The sequence below is a fragment of the Bubalus kerabau genome, chromosome 1 (genome assembly GCF_029407905.1).
Source record: "Bubalus kerabau isolate K-KA32 ecotype Philippines breed swamp buffalo chromosome 1, PCC_UOA_SB_1v2, whole genome shotgun sequence".
In the NCBI taxonomy this organism is placed as follows: Eukaryota; Metazoa; Chordata; class Mammalia; order Artiodactyla; family Bovidae; genus Bubalus; species Bubalus kerabau.
Window position 1 is genome coordinate 15486681 of NC_073624.1, and position 17226 is coordinate 15503906.

Genomic DNA, 17226 nt, shown 5'->3' on the forward strand with positions numbered 1-17226 from the left:
AAATGGGACAAACCACGTAGCGTGTGAAGAAAGGAGAAAGGTTCCTTCTAGTTCCTCCTGCTCCAGTTCCCTAGGCGCCTGGCTGTACTTCATCTCCTGCATCCACAAGCTTGCTTCTTACTTTCTTATAGTCCCTTGTTATTTGAGCAAGCTTGAACGGATTTCCTAACTTGAAAAACCTGACCTAAGGTACCTGCGATATACGAAACACTGCTCAAGACATCGTGAGGAGCTTAGGTGAATCTGATGTGGATTTTGCTCTCAAGTGATTAAGTCTATCAGGAGAGATTTTAAATAACGACTGTACAAAGCATAAAGTGATCAGGGACTTACACACAGCACAGATAAAGGGCTGTGGGCATGCAGAAGAGGGGGTGTCCGCTGCCGGAGTATCTGAGCTGAGCCTTGAAGAGTAATGGCATTCGGGCAGTGCTGAGCGGCAGGGAGAAGGAGGCCAACAATGCCTCAAACTTGCAGCAGGTCCCTATTGTCAAGATTCTTCCCTCTGGATACAGAGAATGTGTGAATCTGGCCCATCCCGTCTGTCCCCATCCATTCCCACCGTCTGTCAGCACACACCTCTCATCTGCACTCTCAGGCATCACCTCATTGCCCTCTTCATCCCCAGCTTGTACAAACTGTCCCTGTCCCATGCCACACTCCAGTGCTGTCTTCACCGTTTTTTGACCAGCTCAAGCACCATAAGGTAAGACTCCCAGGCGCCCACTCCTCTGCACTCCTACAGCCCTTAGGTCTGGTGTGCTGGAAGTGGAAGGGATGTGACAGCCCCTGAGGACACCCTTACCCCACTACATCACCCCCAGTAACAGCCTGGGTGCCCTGCCTTGCCTGCCATGCCAGACCATCGATTGCAACTCAGGTCTGCAGCATAGAAATAGGACTGCAAACTCTTCTTCAACTGGTACGTGTCTCTGTTCACCTGGGGCACTGCACAGGGCTGAGCCCAGCAAACACTGAGAGCCTGACCAAGCATGTGGTTCCTTGAAGTTACATGTTTCACTTGGTGCTACACTGCGGTGCATGGATCTGTACATCGCTGGTGGTCCAGAGGTTAAGACTCTGCACTTCCAGTGCAGGGGTCACAGGTTCCCTGGTCAGGGAATTAAGATCCCACATGCCTCACAGTGTGGGGGGAAAAAAATCTGTATCTTTGGTTCCTGGGATCTGAGACCTTTTCCTTTTGTGTGTGTGCACCCCGACCTCTGGACCCCAGCCATGGCTTGGGGATGTTCTCCTAACTGGAGGAATGCCTCTCCTTTCCCTGTGCTGCTCCCAATGCCCGAGGAGGGCTCTGCACACCAACTGTGGTCTCCATGTAAGAGAGAAGTCAGAACAGGAGCAGACGACAGGGTGATAGAGTCCCTGAGACTTAGAGAACGAACATGGTTGCCAGGGGCAAGAATGAGGGAAAAGAATATTTAGGGAGTTTGAGATGGACATATACACACTGCTGTACTTTAAATTGGTAACCAACAAAGACCTGCTGCACGACACAGGGAACTCTGTCTAAGGTCGTATGGCAGCCTGGAGGGGAGGGGAGTTTGGGGGAGAATGGATCCATGTATAAGTATGGCTGAGTCTCTCCACTGTTCACCTGAAACTACCACAACATTGTTAATCGTCTATACCCCAATACAAAATTTAAAAAGTCACTGAGGAGGACGCAGAGGGATACGAAGGACCCTCATGACGATGGAGAGCAGCTCCCAGGGGATATCACATGACAGGTACCACACCAGCTGCCCTGCACATACATCCAGTTCACACCTGTGGGAACACGACAGGTAGGCATGATTTCACCGACTTAAGAGATGAGGACGGGGTGCTCCAAGGTTGAGGACCAGCCTCCATCCAGGTTACTCAGCACCTCAGCCGAGAGGACTGACTTCAATGACACCGGGCAAGGCTCACGGTGATGGGTACAGCGTGGGACTGAGACCCACGTTTAGGACTGCCTGACCCTGAAGTTGCTGTCCTTAACCTCCTCCCTTCACCTCTCCCTTCCCTACTTTAAATATGGCTTCACTGTCTTTCCAAAGTTCCCTGGAGTTTGAAGGCAGAACCCCAGAGGGGCTGGGCCTGATGCCTCCACCGGCCGTGGGTCTGGCTGACTCCTGCCCTCTGCACACTCGACCTCCCGACTCCAGTTCAGCGACCTCCCACTCCTGCCCTCTGTACACCCCACCCCCAACCCCAGCTCAGTGACCCCCGACTCCTGCCATCTGTACACCCCACCCCCAACCCCAGCTAGTGACCCCCGACTCCTGCCCCACCCTCTCTCTCTGCAGATAACCACTTCTCCCAGCCTCCTTCCCGGCAGCCTTGGGCCCTGGCCCAGGCCCACCCAGCACAGCACCACTGATCATAATAATCATGTAATGAGAGGCATAACTATTATTTTTAATTGTAATTTGTAGGCAGTCATGCCCTCAGGCTCTTGGCTGCTGTAACCAAATACACAATCACATAAAACACAGCAAAGCTGTTAAAATAACAAAACCAAACCCTAAGCCCAGAAGCGCTGACACAACCCCACTCCATTTGTTTTCCCTGCACTGCTGCTACCACGCGAGGGGAAGAGAGAGGAGACCCGGGGGTGGGTGGGGGGCACAGGGGCATCGTTGCAGAACTCAGGAGGGATGGAGGTATCTGTTCATCCACCGACAAGAGGAAAGGGACAGCTGTTGGGGATTAAAAGTGGGAAGGGACAGCCCTGCCCCCGTTTTAGGACCACGCAGAAAGCTTGGGTCCTAAGATCTGGTTCAAAAACATTCTCCTTATTTGCAGCATAGAAAGGAATTCAGAGACTGCCTTGTTTGAGAGTTTGGTGACAGAGCAGCCTGGGTGGGTCGGTGGGGAGGTCATTGAGAGGTGGGTGATTCAGACAATGTCCTCCTTGCCTCTGCTTCCTTTTTTTTATTATTATTATTTTATTTTTCTTTATTTTGGCTGTGTTGGGTCTTCATTGCAACATACAGGTTCTCTAGCTGCAGTATGCAGGCTTAGCTGCCCCGAGTCTATGGAATCTTAGTTCCCCAACCAGGAATCGAACCAGCATCTCCTGTACTGCAAGGCAGATTCTTAACCCCTGGACCACCAAGGACGTTCCCAGCCTCCACTTCTGAGAGGATGCAGGAAGCCCAGATCTGCAAGGCCAGAGATTCTCCATCTCTAATAGTCACAAAGCACAGCTTGGACCCCTGAATCTTTTTTTTTTTCCAGCTCTGCCCACAATCTCATTTTCTTTACAGAGAATTCTCTTTTTTTATTTCTTGGTGGTTTTATTTGTTTACAAATAAAAACATCCCCCTGAGGGGGAAAAAAAAGAAAACAGGAAGTGGGAAGGTACAGCTGAAAACCAAGTCTCCCTGTGACAGGGAATCACACATCCCAGGAAAGGCCTTAAGGGTTAGCAGACCAGAGCGATTAAGCTTTAGCTACTCAGTCGCGGTCATATCTGTAAGACAGACTCATGGGAATTAGGGCTGCAGCGTAGCCAAAGGTGAAAGGGCATTTCAGGCTCCAGTCAGTTCCAGCATATTTGAGGTGATTCCAAGAGGCCGCTTTTTATTAATTTGTTATTCAGTAACTCAGCCATGTCCAACTCGGCCACTCCATGGACTGCAGCACAGCAGGCTTCCCTGGCCTTCACCATCTCCCAGAGCTTGCTCAAACTCAAGTCCATTGAGTCAGTGATGCCATTCATCCATCTTATCCTCTGTCATCCCCTTCTCTTCCTGCCTTCAGTCTTTCCCAGGATCAGGGTCTTTTCTAATGAGTTAGCTCTTTGCATCATAGGAATAAAAATTCCTAGTATTTTTTATTAATACTAGGAATAAATCTGGGACTTTCCTGGTAGCTCAGCTGGTAAAGAATCTGCCTGCAGTGCAGGAGACCGCAGCTCGATTCCTGGGTCAGGAAGTTCCCCTGGAGAAGGGATAGGCTACCCACTCCAATATTCTTGCTTGGAAAATCCCAATGGACAGAGAAGCCTGGCAGGCTACAGTCCACAGGGTTGCAAAGAGTCAGACACAACCGAGTGACTAAGCACAGCATGGCACATAAGAGTAAATCTACCATATGACCCAGCAATCCCACTACTGGGCACGTACTCTGAGAAAACCACAATTCTAAAAGACACATGTGCCCCACTGTTCATTGCAGCACTGTATACAAAAGCCAGGACATGGAAGCAACCCAGATGTTCATGGACAGATAAATAGATAAAGAAGTTGTGGTACATTTATGCAATGGAATATTACTCGGCCATAAAAAGGAACACATTTGAGTCAGCTGTCGTGGGGTGGATAAACCTAGAGCCTTCTATGCAGAGTAAAGTAAGTTCAGAAAGAGAAAAACAAGTATTATATATTAACGCATACGCATGGAATCCAGAAAAATGGTACAGATGAACCTAGAAGAGCATGGACTTGCAGACACAGTGGGGGAGGTGAGGGTGGGACAGGCTGGGAGAGTGAACTGACACATGCACACTACCGTGTGTGAACCAGACAGTGAGAGGGGAGCTGCTGTGCAGCAGGGGGCTCAGCTCGGGGCTCCCTAATGACCCAGAGGGCCGGGATCGGGCTGGGGGTGGAAGGAGTCTTGGGAGGGAAGGGATACACATATATAAAATTATGAGTGATTTGCATTGCTGTACAGCAGAAACCAACACAAAATTGTAAAGCAATTTTCCATCAATTAAAAAATAAAGAAAATTGAAAAAAAAAAAGGAAACCCCCCAAAAAAGAAAAAAACCAAGATGCTGTTTATGGACAAGAGGCACAGAGCCACCTGAGACTGTTCAGGCCACAAGCTACAACTTCCCTCTGTCCCCCTGACCCTTCCTGTGAACAATTCCAGAGCTACACGGCCATGGGTGCCGTGTCCTCTGACTCCCTGCCGCTGTTTTGTAGGCTGACACTGCCACGTGGTCCTGGGCAGTGGCCTTTCTTCCTGGGAGAACAGAGGCTCCCCTGGATACCTTCCCTGGTGGCCGGGTCACATGGGAATCTTTCCAGCCCGGTTCCATCTCCACCCATGTAGAGAGGCGGAGGTCGCCAGGTCTGAGTCTAATAGCAGTTCTAGAAGAGACCTCCCTCTCCTGCACACAGTCCCAGGATGTGCGACTCACCGCCCCATCCTGGCAGGTCCTCCAAGCCCCCTGGAGTCAGCAGTAAACCTAACCGCTTCAGGGGCTGGTCTGTGACCCGAAAGATGAGGGCCCACTCTGTAAGGATGAGACGACGGCAGATGGCTACTCCCAACAGGCTAACACAGGGGCCCCTGCTCCCTTCCGTGATACCCGTGGGTATGTCTTCTTGGAAATGCTCAGTGACCACAGGGGTGGATATTCCAGTTTTTAAGAACAGAAGGGTGCATGTGTATGTCTGTGTTTATGATCAGATGGCTGTGGCCCAGAGAAAGTTTATTACCCCAAGACTCTGGGCGGGGGGTGGGGGGCGAGGGGGGCAGGGAAGGGAGGAGGAGGAAATCGAAGGAACTATTTGTTCCTTCCTTCACAAATCCCTTTGGTGGGAAGATGGAAAACATCTCTCTGGCATTAAGTGAAATCTCTGCAGTCTACACTTGCGGTGTCCTGGAAATTGCAACTGAATACAGAGATAGGAGACGAGTCTAGGCCCGCCTTTGCCCCCAGCTAACCCTGTGATCATGGCAGTCACCCCCTGACTCCAAGTGTGACACCAAATGACATCTGGGACTTGCACACCTTAGGAGATGTACCTGGAGGTGCCTATGAGTATATTGCTGCTAAGTCGCTTCAGTCATGTCCGACTCTGTGCGACCCCATAGATGGAAGCCCACCAGGGTCCCCCGTCCCTGGGATTCTCCAGGCAAGAGTACTGGAGTGGGTTGCCATTTCCTTCTCCAATGCGTGAAAGTGAAAAGTGAAAGGGAAGTCGTTCAGTTGTGTCCGGCTCTTAGCGACCCCATGGACTGCAGCCTACCAGGCTCCACTGTCCACAGGATTTTCCATTTCAAATCATGCATGGGTTCAATTTCCAAATAAATCCTATATGAGATTAATGTAAGATTACTCCATCTCTTATATATATATATGCATGTGTGTGTGTGTAAAATAAAGCCTCGGAGGATATTCTTAGTTCTAGTCCCATGTATGAGTAAAGGAGAGAAATCTATTGTCCCTAAAATGCTTCTTAAAATATAAGGACTAGGGGCTTCTGTAGTGGCTCAGTAATAAAATCTGCCTGCCAATGCAGGGGACACGGGTTCATTCCCGGGTCTGAGAAGATCCCACATGCCGCAGAGCAACTAGGTCCATACACAGCCACTGAGCCTGTGCTCCAGAGCCCAGCAGGTACAAGCCCATGAGCCTGAGAGCTTGTGCTCCACACCAGGAGAGTAGCCCCCACCCACCACAGCGAAAGAAAAGCCCGCGCAGCCATGAAGACCCGGAGCAACCAAATAAGTAAATAAAAGTTTTACTAAAGATATAAGGATTAAACACTAAGGAAGCAAACCAAAGAATATTGGCTTTGGTCCCTGCGCCCATCTGAAGGTGCCCTGCACGGAAGCCAGCCTCATGGTGGTGACTTACCCCACAGAGCCATGAAGATGGAGAAGAAGACGGTGGCAGGGTTGTCAAACAGGTGGCTGGCCCGCGCTGTCCCACAGGCCGAGCTGAGGTTCCAGTAGTCACAGGACGTGTCGCACAGGGGACACATGGTGAAGGCGTTCTGCTGGTCACACATCTCCTTGCTGCAGAAGACAGAGGCTGTGGGGCCATGGGGGTTCCAAGCAGGACCCTCCCCAAGTCCATCGCCCCCAAAACACCTCCCACTTGGAACTCCCTGGCTGCTTCAGTAACTCCGTCAACAAGGCATATGAGATCAGAGCTGGGCTTGGATTCTTCCCCTTGGGAGGACTGTTTTTAGTATCTTGTCTTTAAAACTGGGTGAGCAGATGAACAGATAAAGAAGATGGGGTACATATGTACAATGGAACATTACTCGGCCATGAAAAGGAATAAAATTGGGTCATTTGTAGTGATGTGGCTGGACCTAGAGTCCATCAAACAGCGAAGTAAGTCAGAAAGAAAACAACAAATGCCATATATTAATGCATAGATATAGAATCTAGAAAAATGGTACAGATGAACCTATTTGCGGGGAAAGAATGGAGACACAGACTTAGAGAATGGACTTATGGACCCAGGAGGGGAAGGGGAGGGTGGGACGAATTGACAGAGCAGCACTGACATATAGACCCTACCGTGTATGAAGCAGAGACCCAGTGGGAAGCTGCTGCACAGCACAGGGAGCTCAGCTCAGCGCTCTGTGATGACCTACAGGGGTGGGATGGGAGCGGGGGGTGGAAGGGAGAAGCTCAAGAGGGAGGAGATATATGTCTACATATAGCTGATCCACACTGTTGTACAGAAGAAGCTAACACAACATTGTAAAGCAATTACACTCCAGTGGAAAAAAAAAAAATAGATGGGCTACCTTCGGAGGTATGGAAGCCATCACTAGACGTGAACCAACAGAAAGTGAGTGACCACATATCAATTATGCTGTGCATGGGATGGTGCCGTATAAAACAGTGAAAGTGTTAATTGCTCAGTCATGTCCCGCTCTTTGCGACCCCATGGACTGTAGCCTGCCGGGCTCCTCTGTCCATGGGGTTCTCCAGACAAGAATACCAGAGTGGGTAGCTGTTCCCTTCTCCAGGGAATCTTCCCAATCCAGAAATTGAACCCAGGTATCCCACATTGTAGTTGGATTTTTTACCAGCTGAGCCACCAGGGAAACCCAGTGCTGTATAAAGTCCCATCCAAAAGTGCTGAGTCTATGGGGCTGATGGTTTGTGAATAAGTCACTCATCAGAGGTCAGAGTCTATCGTCCTCATTCAAGCTCAAGCTACCTCATTAGTGTATTAGGATGGTCACATGGAGGAATCAACATGAGTATACCATTGGACCAGCACAAGGTCTTTCTTCTGGAAGAAGTCATGCAAAGACGAATGGAGTCAGGAGGGAGGAAGCCTGACTTCTAAGTGAATCAGCCATGTGACTGTTTGGAGAAGACAGATTAGTAACCTCAACTTAATAAGAATTATCCTAACCCCAAAATGGGATGCGAGACGCTGGAAGAATAAGGTGCGTATTAGTTGCTCAGTTGTGTCCAACTCTTTGTGATTTCATGGACTGCAGCCCTCCAGGTTCCTCTGGAATGAAACCTGGGCAAGGATTCTCCATAGAAGTCTCCAGGCAAGAATACTGGAGTAGACTGCCATTCCCTTCCCAACCTAGGGATCGAATCCAGGTCTCCTGAGTTGCAAGCAGATTCTTTACCTTCTGAGCCACCAGGGAAGTCCAGGGAAGCCACCAGGGAAGAATAAGGTAAATTCTCCCAAAGTCTAGATTCCAAGGATCCAAGAGAACAAAGCATGATTCAAATAAACATCACCTCTATTCTCACCTATTTTCAGTATATTTCTCTTTACCGGACTTATGCATATATTTGAAATTCCATTCACTTGTTAGGTGGATCAGCTGGACCCAATAACTTCAGGCTCATCCGGTGCTTGCAAATAAGAACCGAGAATTTCTCAGCCCCAACTGGTTTCCCCAATAACCCTCCACACTGCAGTCTGGTAGGAAAATGAATGAACTCATCACTCCGGTGTGTGATATTTGCCCTCGGGGATGAGTAGATGGCTAAGCTCATCACTTTGGGGAAAAGGGTGGAGAACTAGAGATTTCACGAAAAGGAAGCACTGGCTGTTCTCACAGAGCAGCTGGAGGAGACCCCATGATGGGGAGGCAGGGATCACAGGCTGAAACCACAGCTGGGTTTTCTCCGCAAAGAGGCAGCAGAGGGCGCTACCGAGCACAGTACAGCCGGCTGAGGGAGCTGGTACCCGGGTGCCTGAGCCAAGGGCTTAGATAAAACCCAGAAGCCGGCTGGATGCCTGTGTTTAGCTCCCATCGCTAAGCAGTCAAAGGGTTTCAGCGAGGGCTGTCGTTGTCTGTCAAGTCCCAGCTCTCAGGCTTGTTTTTAATGAGCCTCGGCAGGGAAAGTCCTTTTGTGTGAGAGAATGGAAACTCGTCTCAGGATAAATCCCAGCTCCTCCACAGACTTGATGCTGAGCACTCCACTGGCAAGTGTCAAGATCGGTGACTCACTCACATCGACAATATTAAATAGTAATTTCTTAATAGTAAGTTCAGCCACACTGACTTCACCTGGGCATGTGTTTATTGGTAACTGGAGAGCAGGACTGAAGTCTTCTGGGCCAGACATGTGATGGCTGCCTGGTAGAGGAGCTGGTGCTTTTAGGAGGAGAATACAGATTAGAAAACAGATTCACACAGAAAACTTGTCAGTTTGCACAAAGTCCAGCAAACAGCTTTGCTTCTAAGCCGTGTCTGTTCAGTCATAAAGTCGAGTCCAACTCTTTGTAACTCCATGGACTGCAGCATGCCAGGCTTCCCTATACTTCACTACCTTCCAGAATTTGTTCAGATTCATCACCAATCAACCATCTCACCCTCTGCTGCCCCCTTCTCCCCCTGCATTCACTCTTTCCCAGCATCAAGGTCTTTTCCAATGAGTTGGCTCTTCGAATTAGGTGGTCAAAGTAGTGGAGCTTCAGCTTCAGCATCAGTCCTTCCAATAAATATTCAGGGTTGATTTCCTTTAGGATTGACTGGTTTGATCTTGCTGTCCAAGGGACTCTCAAGAGTCTTCTCTATCACCACAGTCCAAAAACATCAATTCTTGGGTGCTCAGCCGCCTTTATGGTCCAACTCACATCCATATACGACTACCAGAAAAACCAGGACAGTGGCGGTTTTGTCCCTAAATCATGTCTAACTCTTGTGGCCCTGTGGACTGTAGCCTGCTAGGCTCCTCTGTCCATGGGATTCTCCAGGCAGGAATAATGTAGAGAATTGCCATTTCTTTCTCCAGGGGATCTTCCTGACCCAAGAATTGAACCCGAGTCTCCTGCATTGCAGGCAGATTCTTTATGGACTGAGCTATGAGGGAAGCCCTCACGAAAAACCATAGCTGCTACTTTACAGACCTTTATCGGCAAAGTGATATCTTTGTTTTTTAATACACTGTCTAGGTTAGTCACGGTTTTTCTTCCAAGGAGCGTGTCTTTTACTTTCATGACTACAGTTACTATTCACAGTGATTTTGGAGCCCAAGAAAATAAAATCTGCCACTGCTTTGTCATGGAGACTTTTTACATATATACAGGGAGACGGATAATCCTAGAAAATCTAATCTCAATCAAAACTAGTCCATGCTAAAAGGTCAGGGGAAAAAAAAATATTAGCACCACCTTAGTACAGAGTACTTTGAAATGTGAATGCTATGTACATAAATGGTTTTAAAATTAGAATACAGTCAACTCACAATCATTTGTACAAAATGGCAACCATGGTAGCATGGATAATCCCACATCATTTAGGTTTGAAGTCAGAATGCTCTGTATGCATTGGGTTGGAGATTTTTGTTGCATCTTTGGAGTTTTTTGATGCAAGCAATTGAAAGAGGATTCTGGAGAAATTCTGCCTTAGGATGACATTAAAGGACTTTGCAGTCTCTAAGACAAGCTGAAAAAGGGGGAGATGCCCCGAGAACTGAAGTCAGGGCTGGGTCATTTACTAGCTGCATCATCCACAGATTCTTAGTTAGAAGCCACAGTGGCTATAAATCCAATGACGTGTTTCTTCAACCTATCATGTTCTCTCGGACACAGAAGAAGGTTGATGAATGGCTTGACCATCAGGTGAACCAAGACCCCGGAGTGGGTGGTGTTCTCAATGAGTGACCCACTGCTCACAAGTCAAGTGACATACAGGGCTCTGCTAGCCACAAAGGGAGGCAATTATTCAAGAAATTCAGACAGAACATCTGCTATTAAGATCTCAGCTCTAAAGTAACCAGTTTTTTAAAAAATATGGCTTAGATTAATCACCTTTAAAAAAAAATGCTCCAGTCTTTCCTATGCATGTAAGCAAATGGAGAACAAATGAAACCAACCCCTTGCTAAGCAGACGAAGGTTCTATAGACATATCTCGCACATATGGAAATACTATTAAATGAAGCATGTGACTCACATATCAAAGTTATTGGCAATAAAAGGTACTATTTAAAGTTCCACACAATGTAACTTTCCTGGTTTTGATGCTGGACTGTGGCTTTTAAGACATAATCATTGGGGGAAACTGGATGAAGGGCACATTGGACCCCTCTGCACTCTCCTTACTGTTTCCAGTGAGTCTATACGGTTCTCAGAATAAAACATTTTTTTAAAAGTGATACACAGATACTAAATTCCAGGCCTAATGCCCAAAGTGGAGACCTTTAAAATAATCCCAGGAAGGGTGAAAGTTTATAATCGCTTAGGAGTGGCTGGGAGGACGGGGAAGCCTGGCGTCCTGCAGTTCATGGGTCCGCGAAGAGTCGGACGTGACTTGGCACCTAAACAACAGCCAGACAACAAGGAGCGGCTGATAGACACAAACCCTCGAAGGGTGTGAATTTGTCTGGATTCTGTATTGGGATTTAGAGGCTGTGCTTTTATTGACAAGGAGTGGTATGGATTGTTTGTGAGTGTTCATCAGGCATAGAGCTTGGACTTTTGATAGATATACAATTATGACTGAGGAGCAGCTCTCAAAAACTACTTCATAATATGCTTGACTTTTTCTTTTTACACCTTCCTGATTGGCCACACCTTATTCTGAGTCTGAAAAACTGAGAATCAAAATTTCAAATTTTACAGCAGCCAATTTTACACATTTTCATTTTGGAAAGTTGAAAAAGTTCAAAAGACTCCACTATGCAAATATAGACATATACTCTATCCATAAACACACTTATATCACTAAATTAAATGTCATGAAACAATTCTGATACTTCCTTCTTGTGATGAAGACTAAAATTATATTTCATTCTACTCTATATTATCTTATTCTCCGTTGTTCACTCACTCAGTCATATCCGCCGACTCTTTGTGACTCCACGGACTGTATCACGCCAGGCTTCCCTGTCCCTCACTAACTCCTGGAGGTTGCTCAAAGTCATGTCCATTGAGTCAGTGATGCCATCCAACCATCTCGTCCTCTGTCACCACCGCCTTCTCCTTCTGCCTTCAATCTTTCCCAGCATCAGGGTCTTTCCCAGTGAGTCAGCTCTTCACATCAGGTGGCCAAAGTACTGGAGCTTCAGCTTCAGCATCAGTCCTTCTGATGAATCTTCAGGGTTGATTTCCTTTAGTCTTATTCTACTGCATTTTCAGAAATACTTATTTATTTGCTTGGCTACACCGGGTCATAGTTGTGGCACGCAGGATCTTTTAGTTGCCGTATGTGAACTCTTACTTGCAACATGTAGGATCTAGTTCCCAAACCAGGGATCAAATCCAGTCCCCCTGTATAATCCACTAATGGACTGCTATCCATAGTTTATAAAACATCACACACCTGACAGGCATTGTGATGTATCTGCAATGATGATGATCTCATTGTACAAGCACACATATGAGAGCCCCACCATGCATGTAGGCACACGTCCTTGTAGCGTGTGTAGACCATGGTCCCTTCCAGGTGCCCTGGCCACTGTCACACGGGTTCCCATGTGGGGAACCAGGGCACGAGTCTCAAGTCCTGATATCAACCAGCACGTGGACTCTCTGCCCACCGAGCTGTTGGTCCTCAGGGCATGGGATGAGTCCTCCAGTTTGGATCAACCTGAGACCCCGATCCCCAGCCATCATAATGGGGCAACGGAGCTGTGTTCTCTGAGAAGGCACCAGGAGGGGCCAGCTAGAGCTCCTGGGCTGCCAAGGAGGGTCAGAGCCCTGGGGAAGATGCCACAGATTGCTGGGGAAAGCAAAGGCTTGGTGCAGAAGGCGTGTGCCTGTGCGCTCAGTTGCTTAATCACGTCTGACTCTTTTCATCCCCGTGGACTGTAGCCCACCAGGCTCCTCTGTCCATGGGATTTCTCAGGCAAGAATACTGGAGTGTTGTAACCATTTCCTACTCCAGGGGATCTTCCCAATCCAGAGATTGAAATTGCATTTCCTGAGTCTCCTGCATCGGCAGGTGGGTTCTTTACCAATGAGTCATCTGGAAAGCCAGGAAGCAACAGAGGTCAAGTCTCATCCATGGTGGACTTCCCTGGCAGTTCAGTGGTTGAGACTCCACGCTTCCACTACAGGGGCTGTGGGTTCGATCCCTGGTCAAGGAACTAAGATTCCACATGCCGAGGGGCATGGGTAAAAAATAAATGAATAAAACATCAATGTGATTTCACTGATCTGGGTTAGAACCAGGGGCTAATTTTAAAAAAATCCCAACCCTGTCAACCATTACGTGCTGAAGTTGGACAAGTTAGGTGACGCTGCCTCTCCATGGAGACCATGTCTCCATTTCTCTGAGGTGAGAATAAGAACACCTATTGCTGACAACATCGATCGCTTCAGTATCGAAGACACAGCACATAAAAACCGTCCGGCACTGGTACAACTCACACTAGGAATGCAGTGTGTGTTCCTTCTTCCTTTGGACTTCCCAAGTGGCTCGGTGGTAAAGAATCTGCCTGCCAGCGCAGGAGATATGGGTTTCATCCCCAGGTCGGAAAGATTCCCTGGAGTAGGAAATGGCAACCCACTCCAGTATTCTTGCCTGGAGAATTCCATGGACAGAGGAGTCTGGTGGGCTACAGTCCATGGGGTTGCAAAGAGTCAGATATGACTGAGCACGTGCGTACACACACACACACACCTTCTTCCTTTATGCTGTGGACGGCAGAGCCCTGAAAACATAGCTCAAAGGTCCCAGAATTCCAGTCAAGAATCCTGGATGGATGATGACAGGGTTCTATACACAAAAATATTCAAATCCTTGTGCTTATACTAAGGTATTTAGCTTTATTCTGACTACAAACGTGTCGTCGCCAGTTTTGCTAATTCGCAAGAGCTTTTCTACAGAGTGACACAGAGGCCAGAGCCACCTGGTTCTTACCACTTATCATGCTATCTTCAAACAGCCCAGCTCTCCCTGTTTCTTCAGGAGGTCCTGACTTCCCCATCACCACCCCTCACTGCAGTGGACACCTCCAGGCTGCCCAGTGCCCCCATCCCCCGGGCTATTTAAGGAGAATCCCCGTGGCACGATGTCAGCCTGCCCCCCCAAGCCCAGACATGATCGGCTGGTTGACAGCCTTCACTTAGGCCAAAAAGAGTCAACAGGACTTTTTCACTTAGGATCAATCACATATAAAGCTCTTAAAATGTGACACCCCGTGAGCTACTAGCAGCAACATTCACATCCTATGGAGAAACTCTGTAGTGAAACAAGAAATACTTGAAAGAATCAGAGACAGCCAGTAAATAGAAGGAATCCCTATTTCCACGGTCTTTGGGTGAGCCACATGCCAGCCACTGGCTCCACCGAGGCCTCCCCACCAAACCTTGAGGATAAATTCCCTTTTTTGCTTATGCTAGTTCCCATGCATTTCTATCACTTGCAACTGCAAGAGTATTAAAACACACAAATGATGCTTCAGTTTGCCAGGACAGTTCTGGAGGTGCCAAGAGCTTTAAATTCTAAACATTGGCTAAGTGTCTCTTCTGTCCCCTGTACTCTATTTCTGCTTATGTTGGTTCATTCAAGAATTGTTTATGAATACTTTGCTGGGTGCCAGACACTGTCTCCTTTAATCCTCAGGATACCACCATGAGGCAGGTGTTAGTATTGCCATTTCACAGCGGAAGAAATGGAAAATCAGGGAGCAAGGTACCCCATTTCAAGGCTAATATGTAAAACAGTCCACCTTAAAGGATGTTCTTCTGTTGAGTGTCTATTTTTTTGTAGGATCTCTCTTCCTCATCAGGACCAGCCTTTGTTCCATCTCTTGGATCTCCAAGAGCCCCCTGTCACCTCCTGCAATCTCTGACTCCCAGAGCTAGGGCTGAGGTGTTCTCCACTCGTAGCATTTTATTCCAGCAGTATCTGGCCACATAGATGCCATCTTTACCCAACACCATTCAACACTTGCTGCCTTGGTATGCGTGGGAAATGAGAGAAAAATGCCATAAAAGTGAGGGGAAAAAAGCTTTTCCCAGGCATGGCTTCTTTTCTCACCAGTTATCTTCCACCTGCCCAATCAGACCCTGGTCCCGGAGAAGAGTTTGACCAGGAAAGGAAGCAGCCACACTCAGTGTGGCTCTGAGCCCTTCTCAGAATCTGATGCTCCCCACTCTCTCAGGAGAGAAGGAAGGGAAGTGGGAAGGAGGACACAGGGTGGGCTCTGGAGGGATACGTGCGAAATGTACGATGTCCTCGCAACTGGGATGACACTCTGAACAACTGACATGTGGGAACTGAGCCTTCGCCTTTAAAGTCAGCTCACCTGGGAATATCTTCTTCGATGGTTGCACATCCGTAAAGAAACACGATGATCCCGATGACAGATGACGGGATGAGGAAGGATGTATATAATCCCAGCCAGGCAAAATATAGTCCGATCTTTTCTCCAAAATACTTTCTGGAAAAAGAAGGAAATGAAACATACATTAAGAATATCATAGACTTTCCTTCTTTCTGTTTGCTTTAAACCTGACAACGGGTCGGCACAAATGGAAAGGGACGGAAGTTATCTGGGGAAGCTGGTGGGGGGGTGGACCTCAGCACAAGGAATCAACAATTGGTCTTTTCTGAAATGAATCGCATTCCATTAGAATCGCATATGCACACCTGTTCATGGAAAGAAGTTGCACAAAGGAATCCAGCCCTAACAGCAAACTGAGAATATGTCATATATTTTGACATCTTTACCAGACATACATGAATAACATACCAGAATTTCATGAGTACCATAGCACTCAACCCACAGAAAAACACACCTTTTTGAAACTGCTTATTTGGATAAAACACACAAATTCGGGGGCATACACCCTGATGTACGGGCTTCCCTGGTGGTTCAGACAGTAAAGAATCTGCCTGCAATGCAGGAGACCTTGGTTCAATCCCTAGGTTGGGAAGATCCTCTGGAGAAGGGCATGGCAACCCACTCCAGTATTCTTGCCTGGAGAATTCCAGGGACAGGGGAGCCTAGTGGCGTTCAGTCCATGGGGTCACAAAGAGTCAAATATGACTGAGCAACTAACACACACAGACACACACACACACACACACACACACACACACACACTGATGTATACAAACCAATATAAATACAGTCATAGAAAAATAACTGGAAGAAATTAGGTAAAATATGGGTCGTGGTTTCTTTGGCTGATGGGACTATGGGTGGTTTTTTATTGCTTTATTTTTTTTATCTTTCTGCATTTTTTAACTCTATTTTTTCATGAATTCCTTTTTATAAAAAGTGGTTTCTTTTTGAAAGAAAAGGTACCTTCCATATCTTTTTGTTCCCCAGATCACACGGTTAATAAATGACCACATTCAGTCTCTGAAAGGGGGTTTTCCCTTAGATGAGTATTGATTATGGATGCTTGATGAGAAAAACACAATCCACAGAGGGGAAGTATATTTCATTCCTCAGCAGCCTCTGACATAAAACACAGGAGGGAAATAGGAGCTCAGCTCACCTTTTGATCTAAGGACTAGAGAGTAAAGAGAACAAATAAAACTTATTTATCGACCACCAGAGCACTGCTTCCACTCAGGATATAGACAACTGCCAGGAAATGTAGGTTTCATCCTAACGATAAAAGAAAGCTAGATAACCTGTGAATCAAAACTTTTCGGGAGCCCATCAGAAAGTAGAGGTTGCAAGATAACCAGATGAGCCACACTTTTTTAAAATGGCAAGCTCCTTCAAGGAAAAATGGACTCACAACAGTTTTGTTGAGCATGAGACAGAAAGGCAGTCCCATAAAGTGAGTAAGAAGAAACAGCTAAAAAATTTTAAGACGCTGGAAGCTGAGCAGAGGTCAGCATGACATATTGAATAACTGGGCACTCCAGACACAAGAGGAGGTTGTACTCATTTCACAAGATCCTATGGGAAGACCACCAGGTTTCTCATGAGAAGGACTGTAGACAATGTAGGAGCCAGAGAGAGCCCCCTCAGATACATACAGGCAAGAAAGCCCACCCATCTCCCTAAACCATCTTTCTTTTAAACCAAAAGCTTCAAGCACAGGGTAACAAAAACCAGCAGTCTAATGCTGG

The 17226-nt window shown here is 47.3% G+C and overlaps 1 protein-coding gene across 1 annotated transcript in view; it reads right to left on the reverse strand.

The window, feature by feature from the left end:
- ANO2 (anoctamin 2) overlaps window positions 1-17226 on the reverse strand; it is a 337925-nt gene that overhangs the window by 161496 nt on the left and 159203 nt on the right. Inside the window, exons 11-12 of the mRNA XM_055568880.1 lie at window positions 15440-15574; window positions 6602-6762 (exon numbers count right to left, since the gene is read on the reverse strand). Coding sequence (XP_055424855.1) covers window positions 6602-6762; window positions 15440-15574 — 296 coding nt within the window. The remainder of the gene's footprint in view (window positions 1-6601; window positions 6763-15439; window positions 15575-17226) is intronic.